The following is a 21,162-nucleotide window of genomic DNA, read 5'->3' as shown; positions in this document are numbered from 1 at the left end:
ACACAGTGAGAACCATTTTCTTACACATGTCTTATGGTAATCCTTATACAGAAAAAAGGGGGCAAAATTAAGAGAGTAGAGATTGGTTTGGGCTGGAACAGGGAGGGAGAAAGCTCTTGTCTACCCAGCATTCCTCAGGGCCCCGAGCAAGGCTCCACAGCCATGCCTGATACCCCTCAGGGAGACCTAGAGCTCTATGGAGTGCGGCATGGAAAGCATTCTGCACTTTAAACACCTTGAGTGCAAGAACTGAATCTTGTTTCATTAACTGATACAGGCAGAGCATGTGCGCTCGCAGTATAGTAAGCGACGGTTGGCCACAGCTCGTTAAAAGTTTCAATTAATTCAGGTCTACTGCTTCAGAAATTCTCCCTATTTGCCTGCCAGGTGGAGTTATCATTTGAAGTTGAATTATCAAACCTGCCAGGAAGCATGAGTCATTTAAAGGATGTAATGATAACATCATTATTTTTTCAGATCTAGGTTGGAATTTGCCCTTCACAAATAACAAAATGATGAGTGATGCAAGTGACATGTTGGCTGCGGCGTTGGAGCAGATGGATGGTATTATAGCAGGTAAAGTGCATCCTCTAAAATATGGAATCATGCCATTTATTCTGCTCTCTTGGCTTTTTCATTACAGCTGTTTTATTACCTTTCCACTTTCTTATTTTCACTTATTGGCTCTCTCCAATGCCTTTAGGTTCCCCATGGTTCATCCTTGACCCTCTTAGCCATTTTCTTCCAGAATTTTTATTTTTTTCAAAAAATGTTCAATTAGAGTTGACATTCAATACTTTATATTAGTTTCAGGTGTATAGCATAGTGGTCAGATGATTATGTAATTTATGAAGTGATCTGTTGATAATTTTAGTAGTCACTTGGCACCATACCTAGTTATTACAATATTATTGACTATATTCCCTATACTATACTTTACATCTCCATGACTGTTTAGTAACTACCAATCTGTAATTAATCTCTTCAACTTTTTCACCCAATCTCCCTAATCCCCACTCCTCTGACAACCAGCAGTCTGTTCTCTGTAACTATGAGTCTGTTTCTGTTTTGTTTGTTGATTTCTTATTTTCTTTGGAGTCTACATATAAGTGAAGTCATATGGTATTGTTTTTCTCTTACTGACTTATTTTACTTAGCCTAATAAGGTCAATCCATGTTGTCACAAATGGTAAAACTTCATTCTTTTTTTTATCGCTGAGTAATATTCTATTGTATAGATGTATCATATCTTCTTTATCCAATATCTATTGATGGGCACTAGGATTGCTTCCATATCTTGGCTATTGTAAATACTGCCGCAATGAACATAGGGGTATTAGTGTTGAACTTAATTAGTGTTTTGGATTTTTTCAGATATATATATCAAGTGAGTGTAATGGATGGGTCATAGGTAATTCTATTTTTAAGGAACCTCCATACTGTTTTCTATAGTGGCTGCACCAATTTGCAATCCCACCAATAGGGTAGGAGGGTTCCTTTTCCTTCACATCCTCACCAACATTTGCTCATTGTTGATTTATAGATGATAGCAATTCTGACATGTGTGAGGCAGTAGTTCATTGTGGTTTTAATTTAATTTAATTTCTCTGGTTAGTGACGTTGAGCATCATTTCATGTCTATTGGTCATCTGTGTGTCCTCTTTGGAGAAAGGTCTATCATATCCTCTGCCCATTTTTTAAACTGGATAGCCTGTTTTTTTTGGTGTTAAGGTGTATGAGTTTTTTAAAAATTTTGGATATAAACCCCTTATCGGATGAATCATTGGCAAATATCTTTTTCCATTCAGTAGATTTTTTTTTCATTTTGTTATTTGTTTTGTTTCTTTTGCTGTGAGTCCCATTTGTTTATTTTTTTTCCTTTTGCTTCCCAAGGAGATATATCAGAAAAAAATATTACTAAGAACAATGTCAGAGAGTTCACTGCCTAACTTTTCTGGTTTTATTTATTTGTGTCCTCTCTTTTTTCTTAATGAGTATTGTTATAGGTTTTCAAAGAACCTGCTCTTGGTTTCATTAATCTTTTGTATTTTTTTTAGGCTCTATTTTGTTTATTTCCACCCTGATTTTTATTATTTCCTTCCTTCTATTCACTTTGGGTTCTGTTTGTTACTGTTTTTCTAGTTCCTTTAGGTATAAGGTTAGGTTGTTTGTATGTGATTTGTCTTGTTTCTTTCTTTTTTTTTTTTATTTGAATCTCAGAAAAACAACAAATGCTTTGATAGTATATTTGTTCCCAGTATTGTATAGGATTACTTAATACTATGAAAGTATTAATTTTTTAAATTTTAAATAATTTTTTATTTATCAATTACAGTTGACATAGATTTTAATATTAGTTTCAGGTGTACACCCCAGTGATTAGACATTACATAACTTACTAAGTGATCATCCCAATAACTCTTGTACCCATCTCTCACCATGCATGGTTGTTAGAATATTATTGACTATATTCCCTATGCTGTACTTTACATCCACATGACCAGTGGTCGGCAAACTCATTAGTCAAAAGAGCGGCAAACCGCGGCTCGCTGACCACTGCCCATGACTATTCTGTAACAACCAAATTGTACTTCTTAATCACTTAACTTTTTTCACCCATTCCCCCAAACCCCATCCCATCTGGCAGCCATCAAAATGTTCTCTATATCTGTGAATCTGTTTCTGTTCTGCTGGTTTGTTTATTTTGTTTTATTAGAGTCAATTGTTGATACATATGTATTATTGCCATTTTATTGTTCATATTTTTTATCTTTTTTTTCCTAAGGACCTTTAATATTTCATATAATACTGGTTTGGTGGAGATTAACTCTGTTAGCTTTTTCTTGTCTGGGAATCTCTTTATCTCTCTTTCAGTTTTAAAATGATAGTCTTTCTGTGTGTAGTAGTCTGGTTGTAGGTCTTACTTTTCACCACTTTGAATATTTTGAGCCAGCCCCTTCTGGCATGCCATGTTTTTGTTGAGAAATTGTCTGACAGTCAATTTCTGGGAGTTCCCTTGTAGGTAACTCTCTTTCCTTTGCTGCTTTTAAAATTCTGTCTTTGTCTTTAATATTTGCTATTTTAATTATGATGTGTCTTGGTATGTGCCTCTTTGCATTTCATCTTGTTTGGGACTCTCTACTTCCTTGACCTGTATGTCTACTTTCTTCATTAGGTTAGGGAAGTTTTTAGTCATTTTTTCAATTAGGGTCTCAATTCTTTTCTCTTTCTCTCTGCCTTCTGGTACCCTTATGATGGAAATGTTTTTATCCTTGACATTGTCCCAGAGGTACCTTAAATATCTTCGTTTGGGTGGGTGTTTTTTGCTACCATGACTTCCAGATCACTGATTTGATCCTTTGCTCCATCTAATCTGCTGTTGATTCCTTCTAGTAAATTCTTCATTTCTGACTGGTTCTTTTTTATGGTTTCTGTGTTCTTTTTTATGCTTACTCTCTTTGTAGAAGTTCTCACTAAGTTCCTTGAGCATCCTTAAAACCAGTGTTTTAAACTCTATATGTGGTAGATTGCTTGCCTCTCTTTCATTTAGTTCTTTTTCTGAATATTTCCCTTGTTCTTTTATTTGTGATATGTTTCTTAGTCTCCCCATGTTGGCTATCTCTTTGTGTTTGTTTCTATGTATTATATACATCTGCTACATCTTCCAGTCTTCATGGGATGGCCTTATGTAGTATGTGTTCTGAGGGGCCAAATTGGACAGTCTCCCTGATCACCTGAGCCAGGTGTTCCAGGAGTATCCCTTGTGTGGGTTGTATGTGCCTTCCTGTTGTAGTTGAGACTTGATTGCCATTGAGACTTCAGTAGGTGCGATTGACTCTCAGGTTTACTAGCAGGAAGACTGGCCGTGACCACAGTGTACATGCTGCTGTGCAGTGTTCATCTCAGGGAGCAGGATTTGCCCCAGTGGTGCCTGCTGACTACTCTTTGGGCATGCCACCTGTGCAGCTAATCTGGTAGTGCTCCGTTACGGTCTGAAACTACCCACTAGGTGTGCTCTGTGTTGGTTCCAAGGCTTCTTGTGAGGGTCTCCAGTGCAGGTCAATGTTAGACACAGCCTGTAATTGGTCCGGGGCTACCTGTGGTTGGTGGCTGTCTGTATTGGATCTGGATGCAATAGGTCACACTGTGAACCAAGGCCAGCTGCCACCAGTATTGGGTCTAGGGCAGGTCAGCAAAAGTCCCAAGGCACCCTGAGACCTACTGCTGCCTGCTAGCTACCTTTAAGGCTCAGCTGCTGAAAGAACTTTCAGTGATATGTGAGTTTGGTGAGGCAGGGTCTCAGGGAGTCACCAGGGTGGGGTGAGTGGTGTGTTCTCCAAGTTAATACAGATTCATATTTGGCACCAGTGCTGACCCTGAGGACACTCAGCAAAAGTCTCACTGGGGCTAGCCACCATCTGCCTGAGGCCTGTGGACCTTTGTGGATGGTGGGGGTGGGGGTGGCTCTCAGGAAGTCATCAGGGTGGAGCTGGTGGAGTTCACCAGGCTAATACAGATTCAGATTTGGCCAAGTGAGGGGAGGGCTCAACACGGGGACAATGGTAGCTGTCCTTCAGCCCTTTCCCTAAAACCACACAACTCACTTTCTCTCTGTATGTCTCTGGCACCCCTGGAGTGTGATAAGAATTCCTTGAGAGTTTTTAAAGAAAGACTGCCATGTGGACTCAGGGTGGCTGCTGTTGAAAGAGCCTTAGGGCTTGTGCAAGTTGGGCAGGGCAAGGTCTCAAGGAGTTGTCAGGGTGGAACGAGTGGACTTCATCAGGTTAATGCAGATACAGATTTGGCCTTATGGGAGGAGGACTCAACACAGGAACAGTGGCGGCAGTGCCACACAACTCAGTTTCTCCCTATATGTCTCTGGAGCATCCCCCTCACTCCCCGCCCCCAAGCTGCTGTCTCTCCACCAGAGTCTAAGGTGAGTGCCTGCCAGCAAGAATTTTTTTGCATGGGTGGGCCCTTTAAGAAGATGCCTGTGTTTCTAACACCCTTCCGTCTCGCCAAGTTGTTAAGTGGGCTCCTCTTCCCAGCACTGGTGTTTTCATGCTGGGAAGCCTGGTGTGGAGCTGAGACCCCTCACTCCTCAGGGAGTATCTCGGCAGCTGAAATATCCCTCCAGATTTTCAGCTGCCACCCGTGGGTGTACAGCCAGCCTGCTCCACATCTCCGCCCCTCCTATCAGTCTCAATGTGGTTGCTTCTTTATATCCTTTAGTGACAGGGCTTCTCTTCAGCCAGTTTTCAGGTGTCTGTCCAGGTTGGTTGTTCGATAATTTAGTTGTAATTTTATGTGGTCATGGGAGGAGGTGAGTGCACTGTCTACCTACCAACAACCACCATGTTGATTGGAACTCCTCCTGGTTTAGTATTATGTTTAGGTTAGAATTCGGTTTAGGGTTTGGGTTAGCTATGAGGTTAGGTTTAGAGTTAGATTTACAATAAGGGTTAGTTTTAGTGTTCGTGGTGTGTTCAGTATTAGGTTTAGGGTTAGCTTTAAATTTTGGATCATGGGTTGGTGTTAGGATTAGGGTTAGGCTTAGGTTTAAAGGTAGGGTTAGGATTACAGTTTAGTTTAGAATTAGCATTCGGGTTAAGGTAAAATGTTTGTATTTATTTCAGTATTATGGTTAGGGGGAGGATTTATGTTAGGTATGGGGGGACCTCGGCAGCTGAGATATCCCTCAGATTCTTAATTGCCATATGTGAGGAGGTAAGTACAGTAGACACCTACTCTGCCATCTTGACCGGATCCCCATTCCAGAAGTATTCTTAAATTTTACTTTAAGATGTCAAGAATTCTGATAGCATCTTGGGCTTCTGATCAAGGTTCCTGGCAGTCTGTGGACCACACACTGAAGGATACTGCTTTTCCTAGTATCCATGAGGGTTCCGATCTGTTTCCTTGAATTGAACATTCACTTTAGCACCAGTGACTCACATCTACTTACTTTCCCAATTCTTTTGTTATCCTTCATATCTCTATCTCTTACTGCCAGTAAGGGATTTCCCCTGAAATATCCCATAGACACATCAATGTCATTATTTTAAAAAACATTGAGCTCATTATATTTCCTCAGAAATCTCTCTAGCAGTCTTTGGCTAATTTCACAGCCCTTCATCTCAGCTTTCCAGGGTTCCTGTGGAGATTGATAAAGAGGGTTATGTGAAGCATTTAGCACTGTTAGCATATCGATGGTAACCATAGTTATAGTTTGGCAGATTTGAGTCCAGATCATCTGTCCAGAGACTCTCCCTTGTTGTTAGAATTGATCAAGCCAGACAGCCAACTGGAGATGCAGCTAATACGTTGGTTCTCAAGTATCATCCAATTGTAAGATTTTCAGATTTATGAGGCGATAGCCTAAATATTGTAATTATTGATACTTAAGTGTGAAGTTTGTATTTATATTTGCCAGTATGTATATTTAACGGACTAGAACATAAAAACCAAAGAGATGAAGAGGTCTATACGAGTGCTTTCAGAATGGGCTGTGGGTCAGTTGTGTGGGTTTAAATAGCAGAATGTTTTCTCTTATAACTAATTGAAAACAACAATGGCTGTAAAATTATTTTTTAAAGCTAATTTTAGCAAGAGCATTTGATGTGAGGCTGCAAGCAAAATCATGGCGGAAATGTTGATACACACTTGCTCACACATCCACATACAAATATATACAGGTAATTCATTGCACTTCTTCAGAGATTAAGTTCTAGCAACTACCTGGGAGCTGGCCCTCTTGCCTTTGAAATTATGCCATGCAATTTCCACCTAGCTTATTTGTAGGAAATGAAATCCTTTATGGTCCCTAAAATTCATTCATGTTTTTTGTAATACATGGCTCCACGCGAACTGATCTGCTACCTTCTTAACCCCGTGTCTGTGAGGTTAGCACATCTTACACCGAAGCCCACCATATTCTTACTGTACCACACAGTTGGTGGCCCACCTGTTAGATATTTGACCATTGATAGTCACCATCAGTTATATGGTTTTTATTTTTGCACCAAATAACTATGCCTTAGAGAGATTTACATGATCAAATTATCTCTTCCTTCTTTTTTTTCCCTTTTTACTGAGTTTATTGGGGTGACACTGGTTAACAAAATTATATAAGTTTCAGGTGCACAATTCTATAACACATTATCTGTACACCATGCTGTGTGTTCACCACCCCAAGTCGAGTTTCTGTCCATCGCCATTTATCACCCCAATACTCGCCTCCATCTCTCACCTTCCCCTGGCAATCACCACACTATTGTCTGTATCCATGAGTTTTTTTTCTTTTCTTTTTTTCTCAATCCCTCCATACTTCCCCCACCCCCGGTGACTGGACTGCTGGATTTGCTTGCCACCTTCAGCTTTGGTGTCTTATCTAATATAAATACTGTGGCTTTCTTTGATTTTTTTTAAACCTAGGTTCTAAGGCCCTGGAATATTCCAATGGGATTTTTGATTGCCAGTCCCCCACCTCCCCGTTCATGGGAAGCTTACGAGCCCTGCACCTTGTGGAAGACCTACGTGGACTGTTAGAGATGATGGAAACAGATGAGAAGGAAGGCCTGAGATGTCAGATCCCAGATTCAACCGCAGAAACACTCATCGAATGGCTTCAGAGTCAAATGGTAGATTTCATCATGTTACAACTCCCATGCTGCTTATTCCGAAATTTAGAACATAGAACAGCCAATTAGAGCAAGAAGAAAAAATATATAGGGCAACACAAGTTTTCCCTAAAGAGCTCCCAATTCCCTTTTGACTCTAAGGATTATTTTTACAAAGGGCTATTTATGTACATTTCTTGGGGGCCCAGCAAGTCACCTGATGATTCTCATAAAAGTGGACTAACCTTTAGATTGTGACCGAATGACCTACTGTGGCTTTGAACAAATAGTCCTATAAGAGAAGGAACCTTGCACATAATAGATGCTTAGCAGTACTGTTGGGCGGTTCACTGTAAAAGGACCCAGTGGCAATTCTAAATACGCAGACTCAAAGAGCAAGAGGTTTGTAGCAGTCTTTGATATGAAGTGCCATCTAGTGGCTTGTGGTGGTCATTTCAATTCCAGTGTACAAGTTAAGCTGTGTTGTTGGGCTTTTAAATGATATTCGTATTCACTGAACAGTGAGGACTCTCTCTAGACATCCTTCTCAAAAATTGATGACATGGCCCATCTGCTCTTTCCCTGAACACAGTGGAAGATACCATGGTTTTAATATGCGTCAAACACTTAAAATCTAAAGGATATTACAAACACAGATTCAAGGGAAAAGATAGGAAGGGTGTTATTTTTTAAGTATTTAAAGAATACTCAGTTTTCAGGAATTTACATTAATGTGCTTACGGGTTAATTGTGTTAGTATAAAAGCTAATGATCATTGTATGAAAGAATTGAGATATATTTTTGGATCTATTTGCCGTTACCTTAATACTACATCCTGCAGCATGATGTGACACAAATACTTGTGTCCCCAGCCAGTCCCATGCAGAGTGTTCTCATGTTCCCAGCCAACATGCCTTCCATTTGTGACAGTTTTTTAGTGGTGGTGCCTCTACACAAACTTGACAGTTGGAGATATTTTATTTTTTTGTAATACGTGATACCTTATTATTATACTTTTTTTCTTTTTGGTTAATCCTCACCCAAGGATATTTTTCCATTGATCTTTTTTAGAGAGAGTGGAAGAGAGAGGGAAAGACAGAGAGAAACATCGATGTGAGAGAAACACATCGATTGGTTGCCTCCTGCATGCGTCCAGACCAGGGCCCAGGCCGGGGAGAAGCCTGCAACTAAGGTATGTGCCCTGGACCAGACTCAAACCTGGGACCCTTCAGTCCTCAGGCCGACACTCTATCCACTGAACCAGACCAGCTAGAGCTTTATTATTATATTTTGTATTTGCTCTGCAAGTTTCTTCTCTATACCTTAAACAATAAAATAAAATAAAACTGAAAAAAAAGTTTCTTCTCTATAGATTGAAGTATCCAGGTTTTCTGATTTCGTTGGGGAATTGCTTCATGCTCTAAAATTAGATGTTTTCTAGCTATTCCCTAGGCTATTTCTACTTCCTATCTCACCCGCTTTTTGCTCCACATTTTTCTGATAATTCATCACCTACTGGGAAAGGAATTTACTATTGGCAGGAGCACCTCTTCCTGGCTCACATCCAGAGGCTGCCAATGGCAGCCATAGCTTAAGATTGAATTTTTAATTTGTGTCCAAAAACAAGTGTTGTCTAAAACAAAGTTGTGTGCCCCAAAACATTTCCATTCACAGGTGCTCCATGTGTTCTGTTAAAGTCTTTCTGGAAAAGAGTGAAAATGATCATGCTGATATCCGAATATAAATCAGATCGTGTCCTTCACTCCTTTTTCAGAAATTTCCCAGTGGTAGTCACATCGCTCTCAGAGGAAAAGCCAGATGCTAGCTCTGGATTGCAAGGCCTTCTAGGCATTGCTGCTCGTTATTCTTTGACCTTATGTCTCACTATACCTACCCTCTTTCTCTTCAATCTAGGCACACTGGCTCCTTCAATGATTCTCCAACAGTCTCACTGGTTCTGAGATGTACTGGGCAATCTGGCCTCAAGGCCTTTACACCGGCTGTTCACTCTGCCGGGAAAGCTTTTTCCAGATATCTGTATGGTTAATTTTCTCATAGTCTCTGATACTTGAAAGTTGTGTTCTTGGTGAGGCCTTCCCTGGACAGCCTATCTAAAATTTTACATATTCATTCCTGTTATTACATCTCTCTGCTTTTTTTCCCTTAGCACTTACCACTTTCTTACATACTATGGATTTGCCATGTTTATATCATTTATTTTCTGTCTGTCCAACTGGAATGTAAATATCAAGAATCTGAGAATTTTGCTTTGGAGGTGGGTTACAAATTACTCATACATAGTTCACTTTTTAAAAAAGTATATATTTTTATTGATTTCAGAGAGAAAGGGAGAGGGAGAGAGAGATAGAAACATCAATGATAACAGAGAATCATTGATTGGCTTCTTCCTGCACACCCCTTACTGGGGATCCAGCCGTGACCTCCTGGGTCATAGGTCAATGCTCAACCACTGAGCCATGCTGGCTGGGCCATATTTCACTTTTTTTTTTTTTTTTTTTTTTTTTTTGACAAAAGAGTACAGGCATTTGTCAGACTGTGAAGAAGTTTCCATAATAATTTAGAAAAATTTATTAACACTAGTTACATAATTAAGATTTAATGATGACCAACTTGACTGTCCATTACTTAAGGCTGATACTAATGTTCTCATTAGTGCAACGGGGTATTTACAGTTCTTCTTATTATTTTGCCTGGGCCAGGGAGATCCCCTGGTTTTCTGTAGGATGCAGGCCCATTTAATGGTTTTATAGGATCAGAAGCTGGATAAGAAAAAAGAAAATAGTAACACTAGCTGCCCGTTATAGTGAAGGGATAGTAAATCTACAAGAATGAATTTGTGTTAATCGGGTGCCTATAGCTTTAGCCTTCTAGGAATGAATAGGTATTTTTTTAAGATTTAAAAGTTTAACACAAACATTTAACAATGCTTTAGCAAACTCCAAGTCTAAGAGGGCAAATAGGAAAACATGTTTGTTTGAGCCAAGTAAGTGTTTTTTGCTTACCTTAGGTCTAACTTGATGAGTTGCCCTAGTGCCTTTTTTCAATAAATGAAGCTGAGAGTTTCCTGACCTGGATCAGGTCAAGAAATCCCCCAAGTGTCTGGTTATTTGGCAGTTTTAGTTATGAAGCAATCTCAAAATCAGCAGAAATTGCAAAAATACAGTTTTCAACAGAGCGGGTGAAAATGCTGATGATAAGAACTTCAGACCAGGTATCATAACCCCTGAGATACGTAGGATATAAATGGGGGAAATGAAGAGTCATTATTGCCCTGCCATCTTATTTCCTCTTTTGAACTGCGTGAGAAATGTAGGAGGGAAAAATAAGCGGGCTGTATGCACGACTGACCCAGTCGGAGGTGCTGTGGTACACAGGGACCTCGCATTTGGAAGAGATGCTGCACTGGCCCCGAAAGGCAGCGCTGTTGTCCCGAGACAATTATTTACAGCATCAGGGTAGAGCCTCCCCGCCCTGCTTCCATCCCGTCCGGGAGAGGACAGGGGCTGAGCAGGAATTGATTGCCACCTGTTGGTGTCCTGTCCTCTGACTCTGGACAGTAGAGCTTGAGATGCTTTATTGGGTTGGTCACAAATGAAATGTGACGGCGATATTCATAGTTGAAGGCTTCAAATCTTATCTCAATCTCCCCTCCTAGTAGAGTGTTTAGTGGAGAGCAGGCAATAAATGATTGCATGCGGTGGTGGAGATCTAATACTGATTAGGACATGAGAGACCCTGGTGTTAGATACTCCTTTTGGTAGCTAGAGATGTTTAATTAAAGGAGCTTTAGTGGACTGAGCCTTCCTTTTCCTCTCTCGATACTGAATTTTAAAAACATGAAATTAAGAGTGTATTGGTGTAAAGTACATGATTTTCTAACCAGTATGCTGTACATCTGCAAATAATACTGAATGTAAACTGTAATTGAAAAATTAAAAAAGAAAAGAAATAAAAACTTTAAAAGATAGCATTAAATAGCAAATGGAATGAAAGACTATATTCATAATAAAAATACACAGTGTTGACCTAAAAACTAGATTATAAAACCTCTATCTTACAGTATTGCATAATTCAGAGTGTGGGATTTGGAGTCAGACCACTACATTGTGAAATCTGTGTACCTAATGGGGTTAGGAGGATGAGAGGAGATAATCCATGTAAACCATTTAGAACATTTGCCTGGGTTATTAAACTCTTAAGCACTTAAAAAAAAAAAGTGTGCTGGCAGAGACACGCATGTAGCCAGCTCTAACCTAGACCATTCAGTGTGACGCCTGCTGAAATGGAGATCCATCCAGATACTGTAACTGGCATGTGAGTGAGCACGTAATGCGAGGAAGACTCCACACAGCAAGCCCAGCAGAGCTGGACCGTAAGGGATGAGGAAAGAGGAAGAAAGGGTGGGAAATATGGTCCATGCAGAAGGAAGGTAATCAGTGTGTGAGAGAGCATTCTGTGTTTGGGGAGGTTTTGAGTGGTCTGGTAGGTAGAGCACAGGAGGAGGCGAGTATTTGCCTAATGGAATTTACCTCTCTAACATTTTTAAGGCAAAGGTAACAAAATGGGTAGAAATATAAATAAGGGTGTGAATAGGAGAGACCTTGACCTACTTGAGTAAGTCAATACAGTGTTTTAAAAGTATGTAACTAGTCCAGTGGTAGCTCTTAACTTTGGCTTACTGTTCCTATAGTGACTTTTCATGTTCTTTTTTTTTTTTAATATATTTTTGTTGATTTCAGAGAGGAAGGGAGAGGGAAAGAGAGATAGAAACATCAAAGATGAAAGAGAATCATTGATCAGCTGATCAGCTGCCTCCTGCATGCTCCCTACCAGGGACTGAGTCTGCAACTGGGATATGGGCCCTGACCGACTGGTTCATAGGTTGACACTCAATCTATGAACCAGGAATTGAACCCTGACCTCCTGGTTCATAGGTTGACACTCAACCACTGAGCCATAGCAGCCAGGCTAACTTTTCATGTTTTTTTAAAAAAACTAATACCCTCCTGGGCATTATGAGCTCTTGTAAATATTAATACAGTGTTGAGAAACGTGAGCATTCTCATTGTGAGCCAATTTTTAGTATTTGTTTTCCTCTTAGGATAATTCTTTAGAACTGGTTTTGGAACATTTCCTGTTTCCATATCATATGCAATAGCTTCATAAAACACTTCTAGAACTTGCTATAGAAATACTTGTAATCTTGTTGTAATTTTCTTCAGGCAGAAGCAAGGTGATTTTTGCTTTGTCGCCTCCCTGAGCAGAAAGCTTTTTTTCCTACTTAATTAAATGTGTTCGTTTATAAAACGTTGCCTGTGTGGGGATTGAAAAGCAGGTGCCTGCTAATATCCTTAATTAAAATGAGGGATTTAACGCTGTGGCAGGCCCATCTCGGCACAGATCGAGAACATGCATTGTGCATCCTGGCTTTTTTCCAAAAAGCTGTCCTCAAGAAGCTACATAAATTTCACTTCATGGTAGTCCCCAGGGATGGAAGTCATCCAGGCTACTCCACCAGGCTCCTTGTAATACTTGTCACTTAATTCTGGGCACTTCAGTTTACAACATGAACAGAATTATGCTGGTGGTGCAGGTATGTGGTCAAACATTCTAAATATACATCGCACACTTACAAATTCGTTTTCCAATTTTTTGTGTGGCCTCATGGGAAGTATATCCAGTGTGCATAGATTTTAGAAGAAATCTCCTAAAATTTTCTTTTTTGTTAAAGCTCCTTTTTGTGTTGTGTGTTTTTTTCAACATATAACTTGGGTTATTCCCAGAATTTATACTGGAAACTGCATGACTACCAGTTAATTCTGGAAAAATAATGGATGTCACATCTGATATGCGCTGGGTGGTAAGGAAGTACAGTTTATATTTACTCTGATTCTAACACAGAAGTTGTTATTTGCTGTTTTGATTGGACTCTGGATGGCTTCATCTAACCATTTTTGACTCCACAGGCTTTTATTTCTGTTGTCTTTGAAAGAGGAATCAGGACATTCTATTGGGATTACATATTATATGGTTATGAACTCTGTAAATGAGATAACAAGGGACATAGCACACACACGACTATGTTTCAAAATGACATTTTTATGTTGTCTGCTCTCTGTCAGCCTTTTCATGTGTCTCGGTAAAGCCTTGCATCTGTAAGATGACTGAGAAAAAAAATCTCACTTGCTTTCCCAATCTATACTTTAGCATTTAGACCATACAGGAATATGCCCAAGTCTGATAAAGAGTGGCGGGGAGGGCCCTAGCCTGTTTGGCTCAGTGGATAGAGTGTCAGCCTACGGACTGAAGGGTCCCAGGTTCAATTCCAGCCAAGGGCACGGGCCCGGATTGTAGGCTCAGTCCCCAGTGTGGTGCGTGCAGGAGGCAGCCGATCAGTGATTCTCATCATTGATGTTTCTGTCTCTCTCTCCCTCTCCCTTCCTCTCTGAAATCAATAAAAATATATATTTTTTAAAAAGTGGCAGGGAGGGATTTGCAGGGAGAAAAAAAGAGTGAGCATTGGTCAGAGCCCTGGGCCAGGTGCTATGGAGGTTTCAACATGATGCCTTGTATAGGCTCTGCCCTGGAGCTTGCATAGCGTTATATGAACAAGCAAGCTCATGAGAAGTTAGAGAATTTAAGAAGGAAAGTGATAAATCTCCAATGAGCTCGGCTGGTCAGGGCTGCCAGAGAGGGGGGCGGGGTCTTTGGGTACTGAGAGTTTAAGTTTTGGGGGAGAGAGAAAGGCTTCAAAGAGGAAGGAGGGGTTTGTCCTGTGATTTGGAGACTTGAGTAGCAGGAAGAAGCCTTTCAGGTACCCCTGTTGTCTCCCATTTAATGGGAGGCATTTGCAGTCCTGCATTTGGGACTTAGGGGGGAAAAGGGAAGAACGAGAGGGCATCCCAGGTCAGTTCCACTATCTCCACTCAGAATTAGTGGCATTGAGCATTCGGGGGAAATAGGGGTTTTATGCCCAACCACACACTCACAAAGCTTCGTGTGCCCCAGTTGTGCCCCCACTTGACAGTGAATGTTCCTTTTAGCCACTGTTCCTTTTATCTCATTATTTTCTGCTTGATGAGAAGTTGGGTAGTTTGGTGAAACATGCCTTAACGTGCCTATCGTACCTATTTTGAGGTAAATGAACCAAGTTTTATTCTTGTATTTCCTGTTAATGGCCCTCAATCACAGCTGTACTAAATTCAGCTCAGATTCCTTGAATTAGAAACAGATGCAAATTTTTATTTACCTACAGTGGTTCAAATGGAAAGAGGACCAGACTCACCCTAATTACTTTCTTTTCAGACAAATGGACACCTACCTGGGAACGGAGATGTGTATCAAGAAAGGCTAGCGCGGTTAGAAAATGATAAAGAATCCCTCGTCCTTCAGGCAAGTGATTTTTTAAATGCTGTTCGTTCCTCATGACATATTTACCAAGACATTTAAAGCTGGGATGGCAAATTCAGGTGCTTACAGGAGCCAGATTGCTAATAGATCTAAGTGCAGCAGGCCATCTGTGCTCAGTAGGGAGTGGTGAGGACTGTGGCAGAACAAGGGTGTGCATACCCAGTCTAGCATGAGCAGCCCTTAATCCGCCACACTCTTCCAGGGCCAGTCTGATGAACGGCACAGTCATCTGATCTGATTTTTTAATACATACCAGAAATTCTGATTTGATACTATATATCCTATATAATAAAGAGGTAATATGCAAATTAACCCTCACACCCTCACAAGATGGCTGCCTACGACCAGGCCGGCAGGGGGGTTAGTGAGGGATGATCAAATGACTAAACAGCAGGCTGCATGGGGTGACCAGGCCGGCAGGGGGGTTAGTGAGGGATGACCAAATGACTGAACAGCAGGCTGCGTGGGGTGACCAGGCTGGCAGGGGGGTTAGTGAGGGATGACCAAATGACTGAACAGCAGGCTGCGTGGGGGCGACTAGGCTGGTGGGGGGCGGGGCAGTTGGAGGTGACCAGGCTGTCAGGGGGTGCAATTGGGGGCGACCAGGCTGGCAGGGGGGGCAGTTGGGGGCAATTAGGCTGGCAGGGGGGTCAGTGAGGGGTGACTAGGCTGGCGGCGGGGAGCAGTAAGAGGTGACCAGGCCAGTGGGGGGGGGCAGTTAGGGGCGACCAGGCCAGTAGGGGGGCAGTTGGGGGCGATCAGGCCGGCAGGGATGGGCAATTAGGGGCAACCAGGCAGGCAGGCAGGTGAGCGATTAGGAGCCAGCAGTCCAGGATTGTGAGAGGGATGTCTGACTGCTGGTTTAGGCCCGATCCCTGGGATCGGGCCTAAACCGGCAGTTGGACATCCCCCGAGGGGTCCCGAATTGGAGAGGGTACAGGCTGGGCTGAGGGGACCACCCACCCCCGTGCATGAATTTCATGCACCAGGCCTCATAATATAGACTTATGAATCTGAATAAGTACTTCTGAATATATACTTAATATTTATATATAAATATTTAATATATACTTAATATTTATATATTTAATATATATTTACTATTTAATATATATTTAATATTTAATTAGATATATTTAATATTTCCGTTTTAAAAAAATGATACCATGGGCTAAAGTGAGTGGTGAAGTCCTATTCGTAGGCTGAATTTGAGTTTTCTTGTTCAGATTGTTATTTTTTCCCTTGTTATTTATTTATATATATGTTTTATTAAAGTTTAGTTGACATACAATATTATATTAGTGTCAGGTGTACAATGTAATGATTCAGTATTTATACCTTATAAAGTGATCACCATGATGTCCAGTAACCATCTGTCGCCATACAGTGTTATTACTGTATTACTGGCTATATTCCCTATGCTGTACATTTGCAGTCCGTGATTTATCTGTTTTATAACAGAAAAATTGTAATCTCCTTCACCTTTTCACTCATTCCCTTACCTTTCTCCCCTCTGGTGACTATGAGTTTGTTCTCTGTACCTATGAGTTTGTTCCTGTTTTGTTGTTATAGATTCTACATGTAAGTGAAATCGTATGGTATTTTGTCTTTCTCTGTCTTATCTCATTTAGCATAATACCCTCTAAGTCCATCCATGTTGTTTTAAATACTTGACAAATACTTTTACCAGCCTAGTGTGTTTACCAGGCTGGTGCTCCTTGGGGGAAAACTGTGAGTTTGCAGTAAGTGCAGAGGATGAAGGACTAACCCAGTGGCTCCTCGGGGGCCTTGGAGTTGCAACCTGGCTTTGAACACGTGTGTGGATAATGTGATCATGAAAGATCTCATGGAATTTGAATTCTCTGGATTATTTTCTTTATTCCTCCTGAAGTACCAAACTTGAATAGTGCTTGATAACTTCTCCTTCAAAAGTTAACTCCATTTTCTCTCTTAATCTCTAATACTACCTCCTACCCTCACCTCACCCAAATCCCCCTAAAAGCTAATCTGTGTGTGTGCTCCCTCTTATAAATGGCTGAAATGGTTTTAACCTATAAAGCATTGTACAACCCCCAGTGAGCCCGACCTTTCTTAAGTATTGAATAGGAGTCCTCAGATCAACAAGCACCACATATAGAGGAGTGTGGAGGACTGCTGTCTTATTAATTCTCAGATCCCCACCGCACCCCCCCCTTTACATCCAAATGAGTTTTTGTTCTATTTAGACAAATAAAGTTTGCAGTGGGACCAAATTCCTCCTAATCCATTGAGATGTTTTGCTCTAAATACAGGTAAGTGTGTTGACAGACCAGGTAGAGGCGCAGGGAGAGAAGATCCGAGATTTGGAGTTTTGTCTTGAAGAGCACAGAGAGAAGTTGAATGCCACAGAGGAGATGCTGCAGCAGGTTTGTACGAAGCTGGTCCCCAGTGGGATTTTCCTGCTGAACTGTTTGAGATGTTCCATTGCTGTGTTTGCTCTGATGGAGCAGTACATTTCGTAGTTCACTTACACTGGCCTATTTTAAGTAAAAACCTAGGGTAGCAGGCCCTCAAAACACATACACACAATAAAAATGTGCTCATGTAATAAAAATGTGCTCATGTAAATAGGTAATTTTAATTATCATCTTTATGCTTTCATATGGTTTCCTAACTCCCAACCATGAGCATATTTATCTGATTAAGAAAAAAGATAAATACCACATATGACCTTTATTAGAAAAAACTTGTATACACACGCACACCTGGTGCTCACATATGAGAGGACCTATAATATAATGGACAGAGTATACACTGGAGCAAGACTGCTTAGTTTTGAGTCCCTGCTCTGCCATTTCCATGCTGTGTGGCTTTTGGCAAATTTTTAACCTCTCTGTTCCTCAGCTTCCTCATCGGTTGAGTTCCTCATCATGCATTATCCTTATGAGTTTCTACCTCATAAGGTTGTTTGAGGCTTGAACCACTAAATACATGTCAGAATAGTACCTGGCACATGGCACACGTAACATTATCATCATCATCAGTGTTATCAGACTTCATACTACATATAAGGTTTATATTTGTGTGTATCTATGTAATATATCTCCCCAATAAGCAGATATGTGTTTAGTGCTGCTCAATGAAGGTTAACTAAATTGTATCTATTTAGTAATTAATCATCAAATCCTCTATTTGATAGTTACTGCTTTGCAGTCATAAGTGAGGCACATCCTTATATGGCTGTTTATAATAAAACAACTTTTGAATGTATCTCTTAAATTCTAATAGGAGCTTCTGAGTAGGACATCCTTAGAGACTCAGAAGTTGGACTTGATGGCTGAGATATCTAACTTGAAGTTAAAACTGACGGCTGTCGAGAAGGACAGATTGGATTATGAAGATAGGTTCAGAGACACAGAGGTAAGCAGCACCCTCTCTTTACGTACATATACATACATATGCGTATATATGTATATATCACACACATATGTTCCTAGAGCAAGTTGAAATTCCTTGGAGGTGTGAGGGAGAGGCAGTTAATTACATGTGCCCTCATTCATCTATGCTTCTTTTTTAAAAAAATCTTAATTGTTGAAAGTATTACATATGTCCCTTTTCCTGCCATTGCCCTCTCCCACCCTATTCCCGCCCATACCACCCCCCCCCCAAGCCTTCACCACCCACTGCCTGTGTGTCCTTGGGTTATGCATATATGCATGTGAGTTCATTGATGGATCCATCTATGCTTCTTTTTAAGAATAATCTCTAAGTTGACTTTTTATCATTAAATGCTAATGGCAGTTTTTATTTTTAGACTTTTTAAAAAACATATTGTTATTGATTTCAGAGAGGAAGGGAGAGGGAAAGAGAGAGAGAGAAACATCAATGATAAGAGAGAATCATTGATCGGCTGTCTCCTGCATGCCCCACACTGGAGATCGAGCCCGCAACCCAGGCATGTGCCCTTACTGGGAATGGAACCATGACCTCCTGGTTCATAGGTCAACACTCAGCCACTGAACCGCACTGGCTGGGCTGTTTTCAGACATTTGATATGAAATGGTAATTCTTTCATTGCCCTTAGAAGTATTTTTGACTTTAGCTTGTATTCAAAAGCTTGTATCTTTCTGTTTGTCTGTCCATCTGTCTGTCCATTCTCTGTCCATTTGTACTGGTTTTCTTCATTGTGGAAATAATGGGTTTAAGTGCATGATTTTACTGTTTATTAAGCTACTAGTGGCCCCGTGCACATGCATGGCGGGGGGGTTCCCTCAGCCCGGCCTGCACCCTCTCCAATCTGGGACATCCCTCTCGCAATCTGGGACCGCTGGCTCCTAACCACTCACCTGCCTGCCTGCCTGATCGCCCCTAACCACTCTGCCTGCTGGCCTGCCAGCCTGCTTGCCCCCCACTGCCCTCCCTTCCTGGCCTGATTTCCCCTAACTGCCTCTGCCTTGGCCCCGCCACCATGGCCTTGTCTGGAAGGACGTCCGGAAGGTCTCCTGGTCTAATTAGCATATTACCCTTTTATTAGTATAGATTATTTAGGCACACTGATTGTTTACTATATAATAAGATTTTTAAGTATATATAGAAAACATACTTACATTATATAATCATAAAAATCACAGCTCTTTAGAGGTCATTTAATTTGGCCTTCTACTTTTGGTCTATTCCACACATAAATCATTCCAATTAAATAAAGCTCACTGTTCTTTTGTGAAATTCAGGTTAGATTTTACAACTTGAAGTACCCATTTTTGTGGCCAAACATCCTCATTTGTTCCATTTTATTGTTAATCCAGGTCTTCTAATTTATTTATTTGCTTATTGCTTTGTTGGGGAGGAAGGCATATTCATTTGAAATTTATTAATTTGAAAAGAAATATTAAAGTCTGTGGAAATTCCTTCTCTGCTAGGGCCATCTCTTCTTTTTTCTCTATTTTGTTTCCTTGGTTGGGGTATGGAGAGATATACTGGATTATTAAATGGGTACCAAGGAGGAGAGAGGAGTAGAAATCATTTACTTTCTCCCCCTCCCCCATCTTCATTTTAAACATTTATTTCATGCCAACTACATGCCATCATAATAAGAGGTGCATACATTGTATATATTAATCACTGTCTGAAAGCCCTTCATAGATTTGAATTAAGGTTTGCTCCATTGCCTTTTTCAAAATTAAAATGTCTGTCAAAGGTCTAACTATGATGGAAAGTCTTGTCACATGTATTACTTCCTCAGGAACAAAAGGAAATCCCTAACTTGGTGCATGTATTAACAGTAGAGCTTTTTGTCAATCACCAGTATGAGCATGTTTATATATATATTTGTATTTATTTCAGAGAGGAAGGGAGAAGGAGAGAGAGAGAGAAACATCAATGATGAGAGAGAATCATTGATCGACTGTCTCCTGCACACCCACTACTGGGGATCGAGCCCACAACCAGGCATGTACCCTTGACCGGAATCGAACCTGGGACCCTTCAGTCCGCAGGCCAATGCTCTATCCACTGAGCAAACCAGCTAGGGCAGCATGTTTTTCTTTGATTGAGACTGAGGCTCTTAGAACTTAGGAAGTTACCCAGTTTCTTTAACGTTGCTCTTGTGCCTTTTAAAACACACACACACACACACACACACACAAACACACACACACACACACACACCAGTTTTCCTTCTGTCATTCATAACACAACAGTAGAATTCAGTCCGCCGGTGGCATGGCATGGTGCTAACCATGCTGCAGGGAAAGAAGTTACACTGTTTGGGGATCGAGAGATGGCCTTCTATGTTATATATACAACATAGGGGATGTCTTAACCTGTGTGACTGTGGGTAATTTGGATATGAAATGTTACAAAACATCAGGACTAAATTGAAGTAGATGTTGTATGATTTCTTGGTAAGACTCCAGAGCAGTATTTACATCTCTTGAGTGTGTCTGCATTTTTATAAAACTGTTTTTCCCCGGTGCTGCATTCTCAATCGTGTGCGAAGTGATCCTGTCATCAACTTCCAGTAAAGTCGATCCCTGAAAATTTTCAATAAATATTTAACACTATTGATAAAATGTAGGGTGAACATTCCCAGAGATTATGGGATGTTTGATAAACTTTGTTACATATGAACATA

General features: G+C 40.7%; 1 protein-coding gene across 11 annotated transcripts in view; it reads left to right on the top strand.

The window, feature by feature from the left end:
• Positions 1–21,162, top strand: part of PPFIBP1 (PPFIA binding protein 1) — a 172,257-nt gene that overhangs the window by 110,701 nt on the left and 40,394 nt on the right. For all 11 annotated transcript variants that reach the window (XM_080658927.1, XM_080658926.1, XM_080658925.1 and 8 more), the window contains exons 3-7: positions 478–576; positions 7,435–7,640; positions 14,946–15,032; positions 17,342–17,455; positions 18,318–18,449. In XM_080658927.1, coding sequence (XP_080515053.1) covers positions 513–576; positions 7,435–7,640; positions 14,946–15,032; positions 17,342–17,455; positions 18,318–18,449 — 603 coding nt within the window. In that variant the 5' untranslated portion in view covers positions 478–512. The remainder of the gene's footprint in view (positions 1–477; positions 577–7,434; positions 7,641–14,945; positions 15,033–17,341; positions 17,456–18,317; positions 18,450–21,162) is intronic.

This window comes from Plecotus auritus (assembly GCF_963455305.1).
Source record: "Plecotus auritus genome assembly, chromosome: 3".
Lineage (NCBI taxonomy): Eukaryota > Metazoa > Chordata > Mammalia > Chiroptera > Vespertilionidae > Plecotus > Plecotus auritus.
The sequence above is the reverse complement of the archived record's forward strand: the minus strand, read 5'-3'. Positions and strand labels throughout refer to the sequence as shown.